Raw genomic sequence first — 22,939 nt, forward strand, 5'->3', positions numbered from 1 at the left:
CGGCAGTATCAAGATAGGCCAAATTCAAATCCGCTGTGTACCAAATGTGATTGAAGAGCAGCAGAAATCCTTCTGTGATGCAGCTGTAGCAGTACAGATTATGTCCAGACCCTTTCCTTGTAAATTGACATTAGGCAGACACTTTGGACAAATGTCTTGATTGCCTTTGTTTCAGAAATGATTCCACTTAATGGAAGAAATAGGGAACAAAGAAAGCTAATGGTAAACAGGATAGAACCAAGTTTACTGCTCTGGGTGATTTTTTTATTTTTTTTGTGTGTGTGACAACAATAAAATAAGAACAATACTGTATTCAAGATGCACCAGCTGAGAGAATATATGGATTTGGCTGAATGCCAGAGATGATACAACTACTAAAAATATACCAGGAAAATCAACTTATATCAGAGATGATAATTTTTCCAATAATGTTATGAAATAAGAATGTTGGCAGAATATACAAGTAAATCTGTTTTATTTTAGTTCCCCATGTACCTGGAAAAATTTTTCATTTCATATTTTCTCCCTTCTGAACCCCTCTCCCACAACTGTGTGAGTGTGTGTGTGTGTGTGTGTGTGTGTGTGTAGTCATACTAAACAGCTTTACATCCACAAATATTATCATGTGGATTTTGTATGCTTTTTTCTGCAAAACCTTTTTCTGCAAAATTATATATTTCTCCTGTGCGCTGCTTGGAGAGTCCAAGCATGGATTAAATTAGTCTGGTTGGCCTAGGACTAAGGTAATCTTTTTCCTTAGCCACGCCTCCTGGTCCTCCTTAATGCCAGATTTTTTCCTCAGTCTGGCCCGTTAAGGACTATTTTTTTGAGCTGCAGCTTCTAATTTTATACAGGCTTGGACTCTTCTCTATTAGGTTTTCTTTCCTTTTCTTCCTTGTTTAGTGTTCTGTTGTCATTTCTTAGCCTTAGAATTCATTTCCATTCATCATTATTTTCATCTTCAATTTTCATTTTTCCTGCTTCAGACGGCTCAATTGAGGTAGGAGCAGACATGGGGAGTGCTCCGCTTGTTGCGCTGCTTGCGGACGGCAGCAGAGATTCTTCTGGAGATATCTTTCTTGAGAAGGGCAGCTGCCGGGAGCTGGCAACTGTGGCTTTTTTGTGCCTTTGCCTGCTTCCGAGCCGCGAAGATCTGTGCGGCCTCTTTTAACAGTCATGGCCGCCATTTTCTCCTCCTTCATCCTCACGTGGGAGCGGCAGCCATTTTAAAAGGCTCTTTTTCACACCTTTTTGAGGCTTATCTTGCCGCTCATTCGCTTCACTGCTGATCACTGCCGAGTGGCCAGCTGACCCTTTTTGGGGCTCCGGAAGGGTTGCTGCCACTCATCCTTTACAGCATTGGGCAGTGCTAGTGTCTTTGGCCGCCTAGTTGTCATACACCAGCACAGAGAGAGTTGATTCTGCTTTTTTGCCCTCTCTGACTGATCTATTAGGCCACACAACCTCCCTGGTTCATGATCCCTTAGATAACTTCCCTCAATTGCAGCTCCAGCTGCAGCAAGAGGTCTCCAAACCTAAAGCCACCTGCTGAATTTCATCATTGACTGATTCATCCCTGCATGGCTTGATTGAGATGGCTGAAGCCTCTAACTCTGCAGATCTGGAGCAGCCAGGCCCATCTTCCTGCTATCTGTGGTCAGTGAGACCTCTGCCTGGGAGGACCCAGGGCAGGAGGAGCAGGAGCTCTTGGAGGATGAAGACCTTCTTCCAGATGCCCCTGCTTTCTCTGGGCTCTTCAAGCCCACCTTATTTAAATCCATCTTGCACAAGGCCAAGGCCATTACCCAACTGGGTACTAAAGCCCAAGCAGGCCAGGGTTCTTCAGACTCATCCAACTCCAACCCTAATGACAGCATGTTTAAGGCCCCTCCAGAGGACCTTGTTCATGTTTCCAGTCTTTTCATGGATGTAATTCAGGGACAATGGGTCCAACCTGGTTCCCTAGCTGCACCCAGTGGTGGGGATAAGAAGCTATATTTGGTGGAATCTAACCTAGAGGATGTATTGACCTTACCCTTAGTAGACCCCTTGCTACCAGCCTTCACTTTGAACTCTGTTCTTCCAGCAGACTTAATGGAAGGCCTCAAGGCAGAAGATAAAAAGGCGGAGAAGGCCTGCCACAAAACTCACCAAGCGGCAGCCTGGGCCATTAAGTCATCTTTCTCCGCCTCTTTCTTTAACAGGGCATCCATTATTTGGTTACATGAACTACAGTCTAAAGTCGCAACGGGTGACGCATATCTCTGTTACAACGCAACCAAACTCATAGCAGCAGCTCAGTACTTGGCCGATGCCTCACTTAACATGGTGAAGTGTGCCTCCAGGGTGCTAGATTCTAATGTAACCTCTAGGTGTCTCATTTGGCCTTGTCACTGGCAAGCCGACCAGAAAGCTGAGTGGAAGCTTGTTTCTGCTCCCTTCAAAGGACCAAACTGTTTGGAGAGGTCTTAGACCTCTTCCTGATTGAATCTAAAGATAAGCGGAATATCCTCCCTACCCTGAATATAAAGCAAGTTTGCAAGTCCACTCCCTACTTTAGGAGGCAGTCCTTTCATGCGAACGAGGCCTCATTCAACTCTTCCACGTCCCACAAATTGTTCAATCAATCAACTGACAGGTCCCAGGATAGGCAGTCCTTTCAGGACAGGGGTAGACAGCAATTCAACTACCGCAGACCCAATCGCAGAAAGGCCTCTTGCAGGCCTTTCCACAAAACCAAGTGACCACCAAGGAACTCCTCCCATTGGGGGAAAACTACAGCTTTTTGTCTCCCAATGGGAACAGACCATGGAGGACTCCTGGGTCCTGCAGACCGTGAGGGAAGGACTCTCCCTGGAGTTCATCTCCCGTCCCCCAAGGAATTTCATCTGCTGCCCCACCTCCTCTTGTCCAGTCAAGAGAGCCCTCATGTGCCAGGAGATCCACCAGCTCCTGGTGATAAATGCCATAGAGCAGGTACCATCCAATCAGGAACAGAAGGGATTTTATTCCATTCTTTTCCTGGTACCCAAGAGCTCAGGGGGTGGAGGGTAATACTGGACCTGAAGAACCTCAATTATCATCTTGCATACAGGAGGTTCAAAATGCAACCCCTGCAAACTATTCTAGCAGGGATTCGCCAGGGGGACCTCCTCACATCCATAGACCTGAAGGAGGCTTATCTACTCATCCCAATTCGGCCACAACATTGAAGGTTCCTGCGGTTCTTCTATGCCAGCCAACATTATCAGTACAGGGCTCTACCATTCGGTTTCTCATTGGCCCCCAGAACCTTCACCAAAATTCTGTCAGTTGTCGCAGCTCACCTCAGGCACAGACCCATAAGGCTCCAATGTTACCTGGATGACATCTTAATCCAGTCGTCATCCAGGAAACAAGCATTGTGAGATCTCCAGGTTACCATGAGGTCTCTCCAGAACCACAGGTTCTCCGTGAACCAGGAAAAAAGTCACCTCACCCCAACCACCAAGCTCCTAAACCTGGGGGTGGTGATCAACACCTCAATCTGCAAAGTGTTTCTCTCCCAGGACAGGATAGACAGCCTAGGCTCCCTAGTCCACAAGGTTCAGGGGTTGAAGCAGGTTCCCATGCTGCTCCTCTTGCAATTATTAGGGAAGATGATCTTAGGCATCTTGGTAGTTCCATGGGCATGGCTCCACTTGTGGGAGTTGCAGTGGTTTCTCCTGCCCCATCAGAGAGCCAACAGAAGCAACTCCACAGTGAAGGTCTGACTTCCACTGGCCGTGAAGAGGTCCCTCAAGTGGTGGCAATCAGCAGCCTTGCTAAAAGGACACTTTTAGAACCAATGCAAGTACTCATCACGATGGATGCCAGTCTATTCTGCTGGGGCACCCACATGGGAGGGGCAGGTAGGCTCCAACCGAAGCAGCTGGCAACATTAACTGGCTAGAGCTAAGGGCAGCGAGACATCATTTCCAGCAGGACATTCTACACCAACATGTACTATTGATGATGGACAATGTGGCCACCAAGGCACACATAAACTGCCAGGGGGGAATGAGATCTAGGAAGCTCATGGTGGAAGCAAAGACCCTGGGCAGGTGGGTGGAACATCACATCAAATCCATCCGAGCTTATCACATCTTGGGGGTGGACAACACCCAGGCGGACTGGTTGAGCAGGTCCACCATAGACAATGCAGAATGGCACCTGCACCTGGTCCTGTTCCACCAGTTGTCCCACAAATTCGGCACCCCATGATCGACATGTTTACGACCTGATTGACCTGGAGAATGCGCAGCTACATCGCTTCTTCTCCCGCTTCCACTCACCCCAGGCAGAAGGGACGGATGCCCTCTGCTGCAAGTGGCCTTGGGGACTTTTTTACGCTTTTCCGCCTCTTCCACTTCTACCACAAGTGGTCCGCAAAATCATTGCAGAGAGGGCAGAGGTGCTTCTGGTGGCGCCTCACTGGCCAAGGAAGTCCTGGTATGCTGACCTCGTCAGCCTCTCAGTGTCCAGCCTGTGGCGAATCCCTCAGGGCCAGGTCTCCCCCAGCCTCCCCCAGCCAGGGGGCCATCGTCCATCCAGACCCTCAATGACTCCAGTTGATCATCTGGCACTTGAGGGGGACCTCCTGAAGAGGGACGGCCTATCAGAGGAGGTGATACATACCATACAGGCATCTAGGCGACCCTCAACAATCAGAATTTATGACGTCACATGGACCACCCTCACCAACCGCCAATTTGATCCGGGCACAGTGCCAGTTCCCCATATATTGGACTTTCTACAGGAGGGACTCAATAGGGGGCTTGCTCCCAACACCCCCCGCCATCAGGTCGCTGCACTATCCATCGTTTGATCTGGAGATTCGGCTCAGCCCCTCAGCAGACTGCTTTCTCAAGGATGCCTCCAATCTGCACTGTCTGGTGGTCCACTGGTACCCAACCTGGCAATTATCAGTTGTTCTACAGGCTCTAACTTCAGCTTCCTTCCAGCATCTTCGTGCATCCTCCCTCCGACACCTCACGCTTAAGACAGTCTTCTTTATTGCTATAACATCTGCAAGGAGAATATCGGAACTGGCGGCCCTGTCTGTCCAAGAGGATCTTTGTATTATACATTTGGACAGAGTTGTGCTTCGTCTGGACCCACCTTCATCCCAAAAGTTAACACACATGGTTTCATAGGGTGCAAGAGGTAATTTTACCAAACTTTTGCCCACACCCCAGACACCAAAGGGAACAGGTCTGGCATATTCTGAACATCAGACAGGCCCTGCGAAGATACATTAAAGGGACAGAAGAATTCCGCAGGTCCGAGGCCCTTTTTGTGTTTTTCCAGCCCGGATCCATGAGACAAAAGGTAACATCTTCAACTGTCGGCAGATGACTGAGGGCATGCATCACGGCTGCATATGAGCACCAGTCTATAGCGGTTAGCAAGAGCAATAGCAGTTAGACTTATATACCGCTTCATAGGGCTTTCAACCCTCTCTAAGCGGTTTACAGAGTCAGCATATTGCCCCCACAGTCTGGGTCCTCATTTTACCCACCTCGGAAGGATGGAAGGATGAATCAACCCTGAGCCGGTGAGATTTGAACCGCCGAACTGCAGATAACAGTCAGCTGAAGTGGCTGCAGTACATCACTATGTTCCTCAACATATCACCAATCACTCTATGAGGAGCGCCGCCACCACCGCTGCCTGGGCAACCCAGGCTACAATAGATGAACTCTGCAGAGCGGCAACATGGTCATCCCCATCGCCCTTTGTCAGAAACTATAAATTGGACATGTTTGCTGAGGTAGCATTCGGCAGGCAGGTTCTGCAGGGGGTTGTTTCCACGACCAACTCCCAGGACAGACCTTCTTCCTGCCCTAGTGACAATTAACTTGGGTATGTCCCCAAGCAGTGCACAGGAGAATGATCATTGGCTTATCTGAAGGTTCCTTCTCTGTGCACTGCAGAAGAGTCCAAACCCGCCCAGGGTCTTCGGGTCCAGTGATTTGGGGCCATCACATCAACTCTGTTTTTTTATCGCATCATCAGCCTTCTATGGTTCCAGAACTTGTCAAAAATCTGGCATTAAGGAGGACCAGGAGGCGTGGCTAAGGAAAAAGATTACCTCAGTCCTAGGGCAACCAGACTAATTTAACCCATGCTTGGACTCGCCCACAGTGCACAGTTCAAGTAAGCCAATGGTCAATATCATATGGAGAGTAATTCTTCCCCATGGTTATGATGTGTCTAGGGCAACATTCTGGATCTAGGGAGTGACCAAGGTAGGTTCACATCACCAAAAAGCAACTCTTAAAAGTAACAATTACAGACTCAGTACACCTTAAAAATTGGATGATAAGACAAGGGGGAAAAAAGGCTTCTCCTTGGTTGAAGAAAGTGCCCTATGTTGATTTTAGATAAATTGATCTGAACTATCAGTTTTAGAATGGTGAAAATATCCCTATTTCTATTATTGATACACCCATAAACAAATAGTAGGTGAGTCAATATCCTATTACTGCTATGAACAGCTGCAATTTGTTTCTAATTAGAAATTCATTGAATAGCATATCCCATCTTCTCAAGAAAGGGCAGGTTTTTAATGGTTAATAATTGCCTTCCCTAATCTATATATTTTCTGTCAGAATGCTTTTCTTGTTATTTAGCATTACATAATACAACACATAGCCTGACAACTAAGGGGCAGTTCTTCCATACTGAAGTAAGTAATCTATATCTTATATAGATTCTTTTTATGTTAACAGCACCACATGTGGCCCTTATTGTTTTTATGCTGTTTATTATTTCTTTGAAATAAGTAGCTGTTTAACACACATTTTATTAGCTCCCACTGCTTATTCCTCACATTCACATCTAATTTTGTTTGTGTCACTAGAGTTATCTGTATTGGTATTATAGTAATTGATGTCAAAGACACAGCAATAACACTGTGACTTAGTAATTTTATCTAATGAAACTTCTGGCTGTGGGAAAATATGTATGTTACTGGCACCAAAATAAAGCTTTTAATGTTTTAAAAGTTAACTCTGTAAGAAGTAGAACTTCATCTTTCAAAGGCCTGGCAGATGGTTAAAAGCTGTTTTCAAATGGAATTGCCTTAGTTATAATTGCTTCACAAAGTAAAACATTAGAAAAAGAGGACAGTAACTCAGCCCAGGGAAATCGCTAGAGTAAAAAATGATTTCACTTGGATAAACAACATAAAGGAATAGAAAGATACAGGTCCAGCTAATTGAAAGTAGCCTGCATAGTTCATGGGAAGAATATTAGATATTGACAGTAGTGCCTCATTGTTATCAGTTAGAACTTATCCATCTATTTTCTCCACATTAGGACAGTTGCTTAATGAAGAAATGAATTAATCCTATATTATAAATACTGTCAGGTGAAAGAAATCAGGAGCCAGGATAGAGTTCAAAAGCACTGCAAGTTTATTCCATGCTACCTATACACACAAGAATCTTATCTACTGATGGTCAAAGCAAATTGGCACCAGATAAGAGTCAAAGGACTTCAAAGGGAGCAGACTAAGGTCTCTTATAGGCACAGAAACTCCAGACTGATGATGTGTTTTACCCCACCCTCAGGCTCAGTTGGTCGTCACCTTTCGACTCTACCATCAGCGTATTATTTTAAAGTATATAAAGTATGTATGTATGTATGTATGTATGTATGTATGTATGTGTGTGTGTGCACGGCATTATATATATATAATCAGTGAATCATTAGTTCTGTGGCAGAGTGTGATTTCTCACATGTAAATGGTATATCATATCGCTCAGATGACTGCATAATATACTATTCCAGAAATGTCAAAGAAGACTATTTAAATGGTTTTCACAGCAATCTCTCATGATAGCAGAAAATGGGGAATGAAAATGTGGACAACAGACAGGATATAAAATGAGTAACCAATGACTTCTGGCATCAAGTAACATCTCCATCAATTAACCAATAGAAAAATATAATAAAAGTAAAATGAGAAGAGTTTGTTCTGAGTCTTTTGAATCAGAGAAATCACAGGAATCTTGCAAAGAATGCAACAAATTGTGGAAGATTTCTGATAATTAAAACATTTATGCTTGCAAGGTTGAAAGAAGCAAATGGAAAAGACAATGGATTAGATGATTGGCTATAACCAAAGAGATTATCAGAATATTCTTGGAAATGGAAAAAGGTTGTTATACAAATAAAGCAGAACAGCAAATATTTGTTCATACATTCAGGAGTTGAGCTTAATGTACCTGTATGGTTAGTCTCTGTTTATGCATCTTGAGATTGATTCCCGTCTAATAATAAATAATTAAGGTATATATATCTATGCTATTGAAATTAAAAAAAAACATGAAGAATGTGAAAAATTTTAATTCAATTTAAATTTAATTTAATATTATTAGTTTATTTTTAGATGATGAATAGCTACATCTAATAATAAAGATAAAGGAAAGTGTGAATTGATGCTGCATTATATGAATAAAGAATTGCATTTTTTAAAACTAAAAGACAAGATTAGTTGGTGATGGAGTGTGATATTTTATGTGAGAGAGTGACTGGCTGAAAATCACCCGGTTGCTTCATGCCTTGAATTGTACTAGAGCAGGGGTGTCAAACTCGCATTGTCACGGCATCATCACGTGACGTATCAGGATTCCCCCCCCCCTTTGCTAAACCGGGTGGGGATGGAGCCAGCACATAATGCATCTGGCCTGCAGGCTGTGAGTTTGACACCCCTACACTAGAGCTTTCACTCTCCCAGCTTCTAATCTGATGCCTTAACCACCACATCCAATTGATTCTTGTATACACATTATTAAATTTCAATTACTAACAGTATTAAGTAGAATGTGTCTTAATAGTATTAAGCCGAATGTATGTTGTATGAAGTGTAAGTGTAAATTCTGAAAGTAAGTATATGTGAAACAATTTATCTGTATGTATGTCTTTGTATGTGTCAATAAGATAGACACAGACTTCAGAGGATAATTAGAACTGCAGAAAAAATAATTACTACCAACCTGTTTTCCATTGAGGACCTGAACACTGCACCAGTCAAAAAGAGGCCATGAAAATATTTACAGACCTCTTGCATCCTGGACATAAATTGTTTGAACTCCTACCCTCAAAACAATGCTATAGAGCACTGCACACCAAGACAACTAGACACAAGAACAGTTTTTTCCCCTGAACTCTGCTAAACAAATAATTCCCTCCCACTCTCAAACTATTCACTAAGGCTGCATTAGTTTTACTATTAGTCTTCTCATCGTTCCTATCACCCATCGCCTCTCACTCATGACTGCAGTACTGTAACTTTGTTGCTTGTATTCTTACAATTTATGTTGATATTGTTTCCTGATTGCTTATTTGTACCCTATGACTATCATTAAATGTTGTACCTTACAATTCTTGACAAATGTATGTTTTTATGTACACTGAGAGCTTATGCACCAAAGACAAATTCCTTGTGTGTCCAATCACATTTGGCCAATAAAGAGTTCTATTCTATTCTATTATTCTATTCTATTTATTCTATTCTATTCTATTCTATTCTATTCTATGTCTGTGTGTTCTGGGAGTAAAATACTATTACCTCTCAGGTGGCTGGAAAAATAGTGAAATAGTGTATCAAAACACTTATTTTAAAATAAATCAGAGGAAAAAAGAAGCCAGTTTTAGAAATAAAATAGTAATTAAATTAATGTTCACTACTGTTATGTTTCAAACCAGCAACCTTCTTTTTACAAAGCAAGAGTTACAGTAACTGTGTAGTTGAGAAGAGCAAAGAGGAAATCTAAAAGGAATTAGAGCTGCTAATAAGATTGGCTCAGTTGAAAGGGCATTTCTTCTTCTATAAAGCAATCAATGAATTGATGGAGCTAGCCTGTAATTAAATAGAATTCTTCCAGCTGAAATGGAAGGAGGTTAAGTTTGTGATGGGAGGATGTGAGAACCCTATATCTTCTTCTGAACAAATGTAAAGAAACCAGGTGAAGTGAGTTAGCTCTATTTGACAGAATTTAAAGAGGGAGTAGAGAAATTAATTTACTTGATAGGTAGAGAATGTTACTAAAAATCTGCAGTTTAGAAGTCTCTTGCATAGTTTTCAGAAGAGTTAGTGTTCAACTGTATTGAAATATCTTTGAATAAAGCTTCTGTGAACACATCTTGTGATAAGAAAAGAATTGACCTGTTTATGATGTGTTTCATTTGGGCTTAGAGTTTTAGATAATGAAACAAAGAACAAAAAAGTAGTGAGAGCTATCTTGAAGATAATCTAATCTTAAATGAATTTGTTAATTTACACAAAATAATACTTTCTTTGTACTTTTTGTTCTCACCCTGAGTTAATTATGGCTACCATTAAATTGAAAAGTCAGCAAAAGTCCCTAAGGGCATCAATGCCAAGGAAGAGACTTTAACTGCTGAAAGGGAAGAAAAAGAGGGAATATATTATCAGGAGAAAAGGTTAAAAGAATGCTCAAAGTTTAAAGTCTTAAAACAGAAAAATGTAATAAAGAATTTCAACAATAAAGTATTTTAAGGTCAGCCAAGTACAGCTATATTCAGGGACAAATCGATATATTTAAATTTGAATTTGAGGTGAAGAACAACAGTGTAGTTATTAGAATGAAATACAATGGAATAATAACAGTATTTGATGGATTGTGGTATGTGGATTCTATTTAAATATTCTGAGTAATGATAGCTCCAGAATTAAGATACAGAGAGGTGGTTCCTTTGCAGGAATTGAAGTAGACAGGCTATTATAAAATTCATTTTAACTTTTGTTGTGAATATAAATTATGTATGGGATAAAGATAAGAAGGAAGCAAAGAAAGCTATAACTAGGAAGAACAGATTCTTGTGAGCAACTTAGAGAACAAACTATGACAACTGCAATGCTTCCAGATACCATATCTTTTCAGCATAGGAGCAAATGTATTCCTAGCTTTATCAAGATTCAGATAGAAATGTAATGTCGTCTTTTCATGTGTGTGTGGAGAGGGAGAGAAACTGTGAGAGATAGATAGATAGGTTTTATTATAAGGAAGAGAAGATTTATTTACAGGAAATACATTATGTATATAGGCAAAGCCATATCCTTACCATATCCCACCAGGAGGATAGTCCAAGGGTATGTACTTCATGTGTTAACTTTAGCAAAATGGCAGAAAAAAAGTTACCTCAGATTAATAATGTGTTAGCCAAAGATCTGGAACATTTCTAAAGAGTACAGACAAGCAAAGGACTTAGTAAATCCATAATTATTTGTCTCTATCCCACTTCTTCCTTTTTTTCAGTGGGTCATGAGGTTCTGAAAACTCAAGTGACTGTTGGATCCACATCTCTAACAGAATCAATAGCCTCATGTGGCCTTGGGGTTCTTTTCAGGTCAGCTTAAATAAAGAAGACTGTGGTAATTTGAAACGGTTTTTGAAAAGTTAGGGAATGGAAGCAGTGGCAATGAGAAAAGGACTACAGATTTATTACAAAAGATATTAGATGTTCTATTGGTTTATTCATGGGGAAAATCTGTGTGGTTGCTAAGACTCAACATCAATTTGATGGCAATTAATCAATATTGGTTTATAATTTGTCTAGTGAACAAGTTAAATTTATAAGAACAAGATAAATTTAACAAGTCAACAAGTTAAATTTATAACAACAACAAGTTAAATTTATAAGAACAAGATAATGGAGTTTTCATGACAAAAAAATACAAACCTATTAATTATAAATTTTTGTTATTTTTGTTCTAAGGAGGAACTGAGTCTTAGGATTTAGGATCCAAAGGCTAAAAAAAAAAGATTTGTGGTTCATATAGTGCAAATGTACTTATCTGCAACTGCTGAAAGTAGCTGCACCATTTCTCAGGATTGTATGACAGCCCTCCACAACTTCCATATGATCCTAGGAAAGGACATGTTTAATTTTAGGAATTGCAGGCAGGTGCTCTAAAGCATCTTTTTTGCCTTTGAATCCAAACTGATGCATAATCCTTTACTTGTCAGAGAGGTTCATGTAGCATCTGGGAACTGTGTTCATTCACTAGATAACATTTGATTCAGTGGTGGGTTCCGGATCCCGTTCCAACCTGTGGGAACAGGCCTGGCATCGCCCACATGGGCACGTGCATGCATCGTACCTGTGACGCCTCAGCAAGCCTCCGTGATGCTCCAGCTGCTCAGCGGAGCATCGTGCAGGCGCCGTACGTGCCATGCACGTGCGCAGAAGTGCCAAAGACTTAAAGGACAGGTAAGGAGCTCGAGTGGGTGGGTGGGCCCTCCGGAGCACCGGAACTGAACGGTACCCTATGCTCCGGGCAGGCTCTGGTATGCCCGTACCGGGGCGTATCGCCTGCAACTCACCACTGATTTGATTACACAAATACTGAAACTTTCAGTTCACATAGATGAGACTGAATGAACAGAAGTTGGCGAAAGGAGAACTTTTTTAGTTTAGTGCTCATGAAGGCATGCTTCCCATTCTCAAGGACTTCCAAGTGTCACTAAAAGAATAGAGACAGCATAATGATGAGAATTAGATTAGAAGAGGATCAATAGGTCTGACAATAAATGAAAGTAACACAGACATTATTGAACAGATGAGGAAAGATAAATTAAAGTGGATGGTGTATTCTGTAATGCTAGTGCTACATAAATGTAGGACCAGAAGAATTTAGAAAGAACACTATTAGGAGGCCTAACAGAGAAAAATAAATGGCAAATAAACATTAATATGATACTATGAAAAGGGGAGGAACAAGTATATAAAGTTTTGGATTTTTTATTTATTTCCAGGTCTATATTTTATATCCTTAAACAAATATTCCTGCAAGACGTCTAAATACAAAAACACTTTCTTTTCATATATTTCTGGACTGTGGGCTACACAAAGAGCTGGATCTAAAGACCTCAAATTTCAAGCAAAATCCAACTTTTATTCTTTATGCATTTGAGGTATCCTTGGAGAGTAGTCCTATGGCATATTGGAAACTAAGGATAAAAAAGCTGTAACAATTGTGAGGAATATGGAATTTTTTTTAAAAAAAAAACCACCCTACTTTGTTTAAAACAATTATTAGTATGGGAGAATTACAATTTTTTTTAGCAATCAGTACCTGTGGCAAACCTATTGGATTGTTGTAATGGAATCCCACAAAAATTAGTGATGACATATTTTAGAAATCAGACTACATTAACTGATTTGTATTTGTAGTATAAAAATTGATATTTTGCATCAGATTACTTTGATGGGAGTGCTGCCATCATAAATATCTGTAGTAAACTGCAATGAAATTTGCAAACAAAATAATTTGGGAAAGCAGCAAGTGCTTCTTTCCTTTCATTTTTAATTCGCATCAGTTTCATTCGTTCTACAGAGATGTTGGTCCACTGACATACCTACACAAAATACAGATAATTAAAAAGAGTTCAAACAAAGAATGTTAATTAAGATTACTTGAACATTGAATCCTGGGCATCAATTCCCTAAGTCATTCCTTATTACTGCTTGGTTGATGTATTAAATGCTTCCTTTGTTTGAAGCAGGAAAAAAAATCTAAACAGAGATATATGTGTATACATTTAACATCAATTTAATTACTAACACCCTTAAGAACACAAATTAGGGAGCATTCAGAAGTCAATGCTAGACACACATGGCTTTCATAATGGTGAGCCATGTAACTTGTAATTAATTCTATTACAAATGTCAGAACAGTAGCATTTTACATCTAAACTGACCTGCTAAAATTGGCTATCTTTCAGCAACTCCTTTTATCATTTCTTTTTCAGCAACAGCGGCAACTTGACCTCTTGACTATAACCAACCCTGGTGAGTACAAAGCTCAGTTCCTCGCCCCCTATGTTTTCTTAAAGAGAGTGTCTCTTTATCCCTTCTCTGACATGCAAAATGAAAAACACTGTTCCCCAGAAAATCTTTAACATAATAACAACTGACAGCTATATTGTGTTTGGTAAAGCCCCAGGCATTTATCCTTTCATGGAACTGCGTCTTCCGACCTTTACTCTGTGAATTTGAGTGTTGATATTTCTATAAACCTCTCGGGGGTTATCTTAGTGGTATGTCTGCAGGGTAGATATAATATAATTCACAAGGTATGTTCAATGATCACAGAAACATTCTGTTTAACTTTCTGTAGCAGTAGCGTTAGATATTTACTAAAAATCAGAGGGAACCTATATTACTTTTCCATATTGTGGCAAGGGAGAATTGATAGTATGATTTGGAAGATGCTTTAACTTCGTCTCTCTCTCTCTTAAAGAGGCTTCCAAAAGCCTATAATGTGACCATTTATTTAATATAGTGGAATTTAATCATGCTACTAACTGTTTGGATGTAACTATTTCTTGGTTTTCTGGCAAGTGCTTAGAGGAGCAGTATGATTCTTGTGGAGTCAAGGCATGATGACTGTGATGGATTGTATCTAAAAAGTGGTGTTGGTATGATGGACTATAGAGAAGTGGAAGAAGGACATTCCAAAGAGGTGGAATTGACAAGAGATAACACAACTTGGAACTGAAATGGAAAACGAGAAAGAGATTTAGAACAGCCACTTGTTAGAGCTCCCCAGTGTATAACTGTTAGGGTTACAGTGGTATAGGTTTAATCAGGCAAGATTCTGTTTATATGGTGTGGGAAAATGAAGAACTGAATTTTGACTGGATTGTTATGTGTCATTCTCGGGCTGTGCCTGACATTGTTTCTTGTCACCAAAGCAGTTACTGTAAAATGCATTGTTTTAAGTTGTTTGTCCTTGCAGCTAAGAAACTGGATTTAAATATTGATACTGAAGTCAACATTGCTACCTCTCAATTGGATGCTAGGACCCAGATATCTCTTTTTTGTGAGATCAAACATATATGCCTGATCACAACTATTTCTGAATTTCTGAATGAAGGTTTAGACCACACTCCTCACTGGCCCCCTGTTACACCAGAAGAGATATCCCGGTTGATTGGAGCCCTAAAGGCTAATAAGGCACCCGGAGCTAATAATGTCCTGCCAGAAATAATTAAAAAGAACGCCAATTGGTGGGCTCCACTTTTAGCGTCACTGTTTATATTTATAGACAATACAGGCCATATGCCTAGAGATTGGGGAGTAGCAATTATCATACCAATTTATAAAAAAGGGAATAGATATGACCCAGGCAACTACAGACCCATTAGTCTTCTAAACGTTATTAGTAAATTGCAGTAAACACCTAAATTATAAATTTCAAGATTGGCTAATTTCAGGGGGGATAATTAAAGACGAACAAGCCAGTTTTAGAGAAGGAAGATCGACGGTGGATCATACCTTGGTACTCCACCATTTAGTACAAAATACACACATAAAAAAAAATCCTCTCTTTTTGTGGCCTTCCTGGATTTTAAACAAGCCTTCGATTCAATATCCAGGATCACCCTCTGGGAGAAGTTAAAATGCACCACTATCGATAAACGCCTCCTCTTCCTCATACAAAAATTGTATACCAATTCCACCCTGAAAGTGAGGTGCAATCCCCAAGGGAGTTTAACTGGCTCAGTAAGGGTACAAAAAGGGGTACGGCAGGGTTGTATCCTGTCCCCCTCCCTCTTCAACTTCTATATTAATCCCCTGATTGAGCTTTTACAGAACCCGGATTTCCATCCTCCTAACCTAGCACAACGCAAAGTGCCAATTCTCTTATATGCTGATGACGCCGCTATCATTTCACAAACCCCCATAGGACTGAAGAGAGCAATTAGGGCAACACTCGGCTATTGCAGGCAAAACAAGCTGGTCCTTAACTTCGATAAATCAAAAATTTTAGTTTTTGCTAAAGGACCACGCCAATACTCCTGGCAAATAGAAGGATATAGTTTGGAACAGGTTAGAACATTTAGATACCTTGGTGTGGTTTTCCACTCGCTAGGGACATGGAAGGCACACCTGGATCACACATTGCAAGTAGCCATTAGGTCCTGAAATGCAATCAAACATTTCTTTTATACAGGTGGAGGTCACTTAGTACCTGCTGCCTTAAAACTTTTTGAGGCCAAAACATTGGCACAAATTCTTTATGTGGCACAAACAGGAATCCTTGCAAAGAGAGACTTGTTAGAAACCATTCAAACAAAATTCCTGCGAGCCATCTTAGTTGCTCCCAATGGAACTCCAAATGCCCAGTTAAGAATTGAGACAGGCATGCCTCAAATTCAAGTAAGAACCTGGAAGATGATGGTCATTTATTGGCTTAAAATGCATTTCTTTCCAGGGGGACTGTCCCCACTAGTGTTGACTGACAATTTCCCTTCCCCCTGGAAACAAGCAACTGATCATAAGCTAGGCTCTTATGGGCTTTCACCATTATTCTTAATGTCCCTAGGCTATGAGCAAGCAAAGCAAGTAGTAATCAATAGAATGAGGAACATGGAGTTCCAAGAAGAACTAAATAGGTTGCCTTTCCACAATAGGGACAGAATCAAACAGGGTGTGTGGGAATCGGCAAGATATCTAAATGACGTGATCTCTCCAAAACAAAGAATAGCTTTCTTCAGAGCCAGATTTAACATTCTTCCTTCAGCACTCCTCCAGGGCAGGTATAAGAGAACACCTATAGCCGAACGCGTTTGTATATGTGGTAAAGGAGAAGTGGAAGATAATTCACATGTACTATTACACTGCGAGCTATACAGAGTTTGTAGGTCTGCATATATTTTCCCCTTATTAGAGAGATTGCCAGGGAGGGCAGACAATTTTTATCTAGGCTTTCTCCTCCAGGACACTAACCAGGTTACCACGTATGCAGTGGCAAAGTTCTGTGCTGCTGCAATGTCCATAAGAAAAAAATTGGCTACAGCTTTGTCTAGGTTATTGCTGCAACCCAAATTCTATTCTCAGTTCTTTTATTTTAGAAGAGAGGAACAAAATAATGCTTAAATGCTTATAAGAATTCAAACTACAGATGCTGTAATCCATACAAAGAAACAGACAAGAGGAATTTCTTTCTCTCTTCTATGCAACTATCTAGTTCACAGTGAAAATCTGGGAAAATATGAAGATGGTTTATTATAAATCATCATTCTTAAAATTTAAGAATGAATTGTTTAAATCCACTATTGAAGACATACCTTAGTGACAGAGTGTTGACTGTGCATACAAGAGTTCTGTTTTCGTTCTCTGCTGTGTCTGGGAATTACAGAAAAGAACAGGATGCAAGCCTCCAGTTCTTCAGAAAGATACAGAAAGTCAGGATATTCATTACTCTACCAAGTGGGGAGATTTTGGCTTTATTTCAATTATTTTAAAATGATTTTTATATACGTGGTCACAAAGAAAGAGCAAATAGTATAAAGGTACAACAGAACATCCATTTTGTGTGCTGGGTTCTCAGAATAAAATCAATGTTCTAAAAACTGTTTTCAAAAAGAGAACATTTTCCTCCATTTTTGAGCAAAACCTGGTAAATATAAAAGAATAAGCAGCATTGTTTAAAGTGTCTTGGCTCTGTTGGGCTAATTTGGTGGCTTGCAATTGGACTTTGTATGTATCCATGCAGGGGTTTTGTTTTCCAGGCAAGTATACTAAACAAAGGATATCCCTCCTGCTATTAACTTAGATTGGATGAAATCCTTCGGGATGGTGGAGGGAGAAGACAGCAGTTGAGTAAACACATGACTCAAGGACTTTCTCTTCCTGGGAAGAGAAAGTAAAGACTCTTTTCCCCACTACTGAGCTATACCATAGCTCTAACAAATAATGCTTGAGTCTGCAGAAAACAATAGTAACTAACTATGCTAACCCCTGTCCTGCCTCTATTCTTTCTTTATAGTCAAAGTCAGTCAGTTCCAGGGTGATGCGTGATAAAAAAAATAACAAATTTCATATATCTTGAAACTACTCTTGGGAGTGGGGAAACACTACCTTAATGGTGATACAGCTAAGAATGATTTAAAACTCTGATGAGATTAAGGATGCTGTGCAGACATGGCAGAAAAAAAGATGTTACCAGGTCATGTCTAGGACACAGTGAAGTGCAGGTGGGAAAAGGCCAAAAGAGTGCTGCAACCAACTAACCATCTGTGACTGATGCATTACTGCTATAGGAGCTCTGCTGGTTGACTCTTGGTTGCCTACTTCAGGGAATTCTCCTACTTCCCCTCACTCCATTTAAATAATCTTTTAATGTATTTTAGGTTCACTTTGTCTCCTGTGGTTTGACTCTGGGTTGAACTCTAAACTTCCTGTGCCACATCCAGCTTTCAGGCAAAAACCACTCTGTATTTTTCTGGAGCGTTCACATGTTCTCACTCTCCAGGTGCATTTCTACTTTAAAAAGGTACTATTTATAAATAAACCACTCATAAATTGAAGCAATGTGTTTGCTCAATCCCAAAACACAATGCCGTTTGTAGGAAGCTCTGGTGTATTCTTTTTATTGTGAAGAGGAGATGAGAGGATATGTGGGGATCCTACCAGTTTGTGCGTCTGCCTGATCATCTTATCTCTGCCTCAATTTTGGTAGCCCCTTCACATTCAGGTCCTCTGCTTCTATCAAACATCACCATGACTTCTTTGATGACAACTGCAGAATCACTTACTCTTATTGAGGCTTTGGCACAGTTTCATCTATTGCTGAAATACCTCAATTGATTTCTGGGATTCTGTTACTATTTGGTTATCAAAGTACTATGTAATTTAGCTGCATATGTGGTAGGATCAAGGACACTATCCTTTGCAGCTCAGCTTATAACCAATAAATATATCTTCATCACTTCTAAAATTTAGTTTCCTCTTTTGTTTATTGGAACATAAGCTTACTTCAGATCCAAGCATTGTAAAGTGTTTAACATTGGGTTTAGTTCCATTTCATAATTGAAATTATATTGCTTCTTTACCTATAACGGGCAATCTATTTTTACAAATAAGATACAACCAAATTACTTTTCTCTAGTTTTTGCTGGTCTGAAAATGAGAAGCAGACTGTTTAGTCATTTCCAGTAGTGTTCTGTTTCTTGTGAAACAATGAGAGGGCAGCAATTTTGTAGGAGATAAAAGAAAATATTCCATGGCTTAAGGGCCAGTTTATATTCATGTTTGAGGTCAACTACACAAAAGAAAGTCTGAGAAGATTACTAGCATTACATCAGATATTCTTTTGTCGTGAAAATATCAACTTTAGCATGGGAGATAATTACACCCCCTTTTCATCTACAATTGAAATGGTTTTAGAATACAGCAGAAGGAACAGATTAACAGAGTTGGAAGGGATCTTGCAGGTCATCTAGCCCAACCCCCTGCCCAAGCAGGAGACCCTACATCTGCCTTTACCTAGTCTCGAACTCACAACCTCCTGATTGTGAAATGAGAGCTCCACCTTTTGGAGTCATTTCTATTTTATCCAGAAGCAATTGTTTTAGATTGAAGTCCTCTCAGGATGGACAAAGAAAGAACACAGTGGTTACTGTACCTTGTCTCTTAAGGTTGGTTTGCTTCCGAATATCATTGAATTCAATGTAGGTTCTTAGTTAGAAGCATTAGAAATTACTCATTTTCTGGGGCTTTTTGCACAGGATCATTGCCAAAAACTTAATTTTGAGGGCTGGTTGCTGGATTTTTTTTAAATTTTTTTTTACATCTTTATTCAGTTTATGATTATTTTTCTAGATAATCTTATTCAAGTCTATGAAAGAGTCCATGAACAGGCTTTTACAATAATATATCTGTAACATTTTGAACATCTACTTTTCTTTTAAAAATGATCATTAAGTTATGTGATTGTCCTCATTAAGTCCTCATTTAATGACTAGTTGCTTAATGACTATTCAGTAACAAGGGATTTCAAAAAAGCTACTTATGCCCTGCCCTCAAAGTCATGATTCTTATACACACACACACACACACACACACACACACACGATTTTGGAATCTTGTCCCATGGTCACATGACTACAATTTTTTACTAAAACTGTAAAAGTGTTCATTGGATATACTCGATTCACTTAATGAACACACCATTTGCTTAATGACCATGGTAATTCACAATTGTAAATTCAAATCAAGTCATATGATGACCCACTTAATGACTGCAATGACTTATAACTAAAATTCCAGGGTCAGCTGAGGTCGTAAGTCAACCTATTTTGTTAATTCATAGCTCAGAAATGCATAACTCTCATCTGACTTCATACCAAGTTCTGATTCTGACTTGTTAAAATTACAGAAATAGTTCTTCTGCATTGCTCAGTTAATTTTCACTGGTTAGAAAATAATAAGCTAACCCTCTTAGAGTAAAATGAGATGGTATGAAGGCTTTACCATTCTACTATATTGATTGAGGTTTGCTTTGCTACTATAATATCATTGCTTTGGAAACTGCCATATAAAATTAGATAACAAGAACAGCTTTAAATATGGTTTGAAGAAAAAAAAGTAACTTTCATTCTTAACAATTCTCCAAAAAGCTATTCCCATTACTGTCTTGATTGTTCTGTCTGCTTCTTACTAATTGAAGCATGAAAATAATGTGAACTCAAAGTCATGGAGCTACAATATACCTATTAGTAAAAATGATACAGGGTAATAAAATGTGACAGAAAGTTGTTCTCTACTGAAACTCATGCTCTAGCTCTTCTTGATAATCCATGCTAATTAATAGTACATTGATTCTGATCAAAATATATGTCAAGGGATCCTGAATGGGTTTTCATACCATCTTGAGTAATTACTGTTCATGTTTGTTGCTGAAAGCTATTGTATTTAAAAATGGACCCCTAAATAACTTCTTGATAAAGGCTGACTCCGATGAAAGAGGGGGGGAGGAGAATACTCTGAGAAAGAGAGCAAATAAATTAATAGGGTGTTGTGTTAATCTGTTTGCAAGGTGTAAAAAGCACTTCTGGAGATAATATTCTCTACTCAACCTATTGTCAGGAGAAGAGATTAGTTAACCAGAGGATGGTTAAGCAAGTCCCACCAAGTTAAATAAGACTTATGTTTTACTCTTAAATAAATGCCCATAGGACTACTGCTTTAGTATTAATGAATATTCACTGACTAGGTTTAGGGAATACACTTAATGCAGTCAGCCATCAACCCATCATAATTCCTTACTGTTGATTCTAGGAATTACACTATCCTGGTCAAATAGCATTATTTCAAGGAATACAAAGTACTGCAGGCCACTTCAGCTGACTGCTAGCTGCAGTTCAGCGGTTCAAATCTCACCGGCTCAAGGTTGACTCAGCCTTCCATCCTTCCGAGGTGGGAGAAATGAGAACCCAGACTGGGGACAATATGCTGACTCTGTAAACCGCTTAGAGAGGGCTGAAAGCCCTATGAAGCGGTATATATGTCTAACTGCTATTGCTATTGCTATCTGCTACCCCATGAAGGTTGCACCAAGATTACTGTCTTATGTCAAATTTATGTAATTTAAATCACAGTATTACCTGATGTTTCACCCCCACTTTGTGTAGTGCTAAACACCAAGAAATAAGGATAATTTCATTTTATTTTTAACTCTGTTGCAAATGCCAGTTTTAAAAGAAGTGCTCAGTGAGTTTTCCACGCTGAGAAGTTAACCAAAGGCTTGTTTGGTGATCACCAGCCCCACTATCTGCTACTCTCGTTTCATTAAAAAAAAATAACAAAGGCCAATTTCCTACCACCACCACCACACATTTTTAAAAATAGCTATGACCTGACTATCTGTTCAGGTCAATTATTACTTCTTTTAATTGTTCAGTGGTGGTATTCAAATAATTTAACAACCGGTTCTCTGCCCTATGACTGGCTGGGTAGGCGTTGCCGGGTGGTCATGTGACTGGGTAGTCATGGCCAACTCGACATCACTCATCACACCCAGCCCTGCCTCCCGGTCACTCGCCTCAAAGGCCTGAACAAGATATAATTTCCCTATTGATTTATTACTACTGAACATCAAAAATACACTATCTAGTGTTATGTACATATGCCATAAGTGTACATAACATTAGATAGTATAGAGTGTGTATAGGCACACAAACAGATACTTTAGGTACTATATATACTGTATGTGTATGTACACACACACACATACACCGAGCTCTTCTAAAACGATATACATTGAACCTCACACACCTAGAGCCCACTTTCTGCCACACATTTAACTATAACTTCTGTACATTACACATGTTTTCATATTTATTTCCCTAACCTGCACATGACCATTAGAGCCAGGAGATGTCATAGGCATTGCCGGAGAATTCTGGGCAATGAAGGGGGTGTCAACCGGCAGTGGCAGTAGGTAACCAAAAGTGCATGGCTTGAGGCTACACAGCCACCCTCCCCCTCACCTTAATGAAACCAATGTCCTCTGCATCTTAGCAGAAGCACTGGCAACATATGTTGAGGCCGTAGTTGCCATCTATGCCAGTTGGAGGACACACGGCAGCGAGAGGAAGAGAAGCCAGGTGAACCAAACCCAGATGCTTCCCGGCTCACCTTGTCCCAAAAGCACCAACCTCACACTTGCCCCTCTCTGCTAGCAGATGCCCCCTTCTCCCTCCCCACTGCTGGCCAATCTTGTGTTCCCTGCCTCTGCCACTGCTGTTCCAGAGGGCGGTGGGCAGCTGGGAGGCCAAGCACTTGCACAATCTGACTGAGTGGGTGGGTAGGAGGGGTTATCTGGGCGGCAAACCCTCGCAGCCTCTGGCTGTCACCCTCTACTGGCAGCCATGACAGGCAGGTCTAGGCAGGGGGAAGATGCAGGCTGAGGGAGGGGGACAAGCAGCAGTGACTCAACCTGTTTGTCTTTCTCTCTGCCACCAGCTGCAGCAGGAAGGGAAGAGCAGATGGGGATCAGGAGCACAGCCAGCAGGAAAGCCAAATCGCTGCCCATCCCGGAGCTGTCAGTGTGGGTGGACGAGGCAGGGCCTGTGGGGCATGCTTGGCTTTAAAT

General features: G+C 40.4%; 1 protein-coding gene across 1 annotated transcript in view; it reads left to right on the top strand.

The window, feature by feature from the left end:
• AGBL4 (ATP/GTP binding protein like 4) overlaps window positions 1–22,939 on the top strand; it is a 1,221,291-nt gene that overhangs the window by 545,178 nt on the left and 653,174 nt on the right. Inside the window, exon 6 of the mRNA XM_032217563.1 lies at window positions 13,806–13,845. Within this exon, the coding sequence (XP_032073454.1) occupies window positions 13,806–13,845 (40 nt within the window). The remainder of the gene's footprint in view (window positions 1–13,805; window positions 13,846–22,939) is intronic.

The sequence above is a fragment of the Thamnophis elegans genome, chromosome 5, assembly GCF_009769535.1.
Source record: "Thamnophis elegans isolate rThaEle1 chromosome 5, rThaEle1.pri, whole genome shotgun sequence".
NCBI lineage: Eukaryota > Metazoa > Chordata > Lepidosauria > Squamata > Colubridae > Thamnophis > Thamnophis elegans.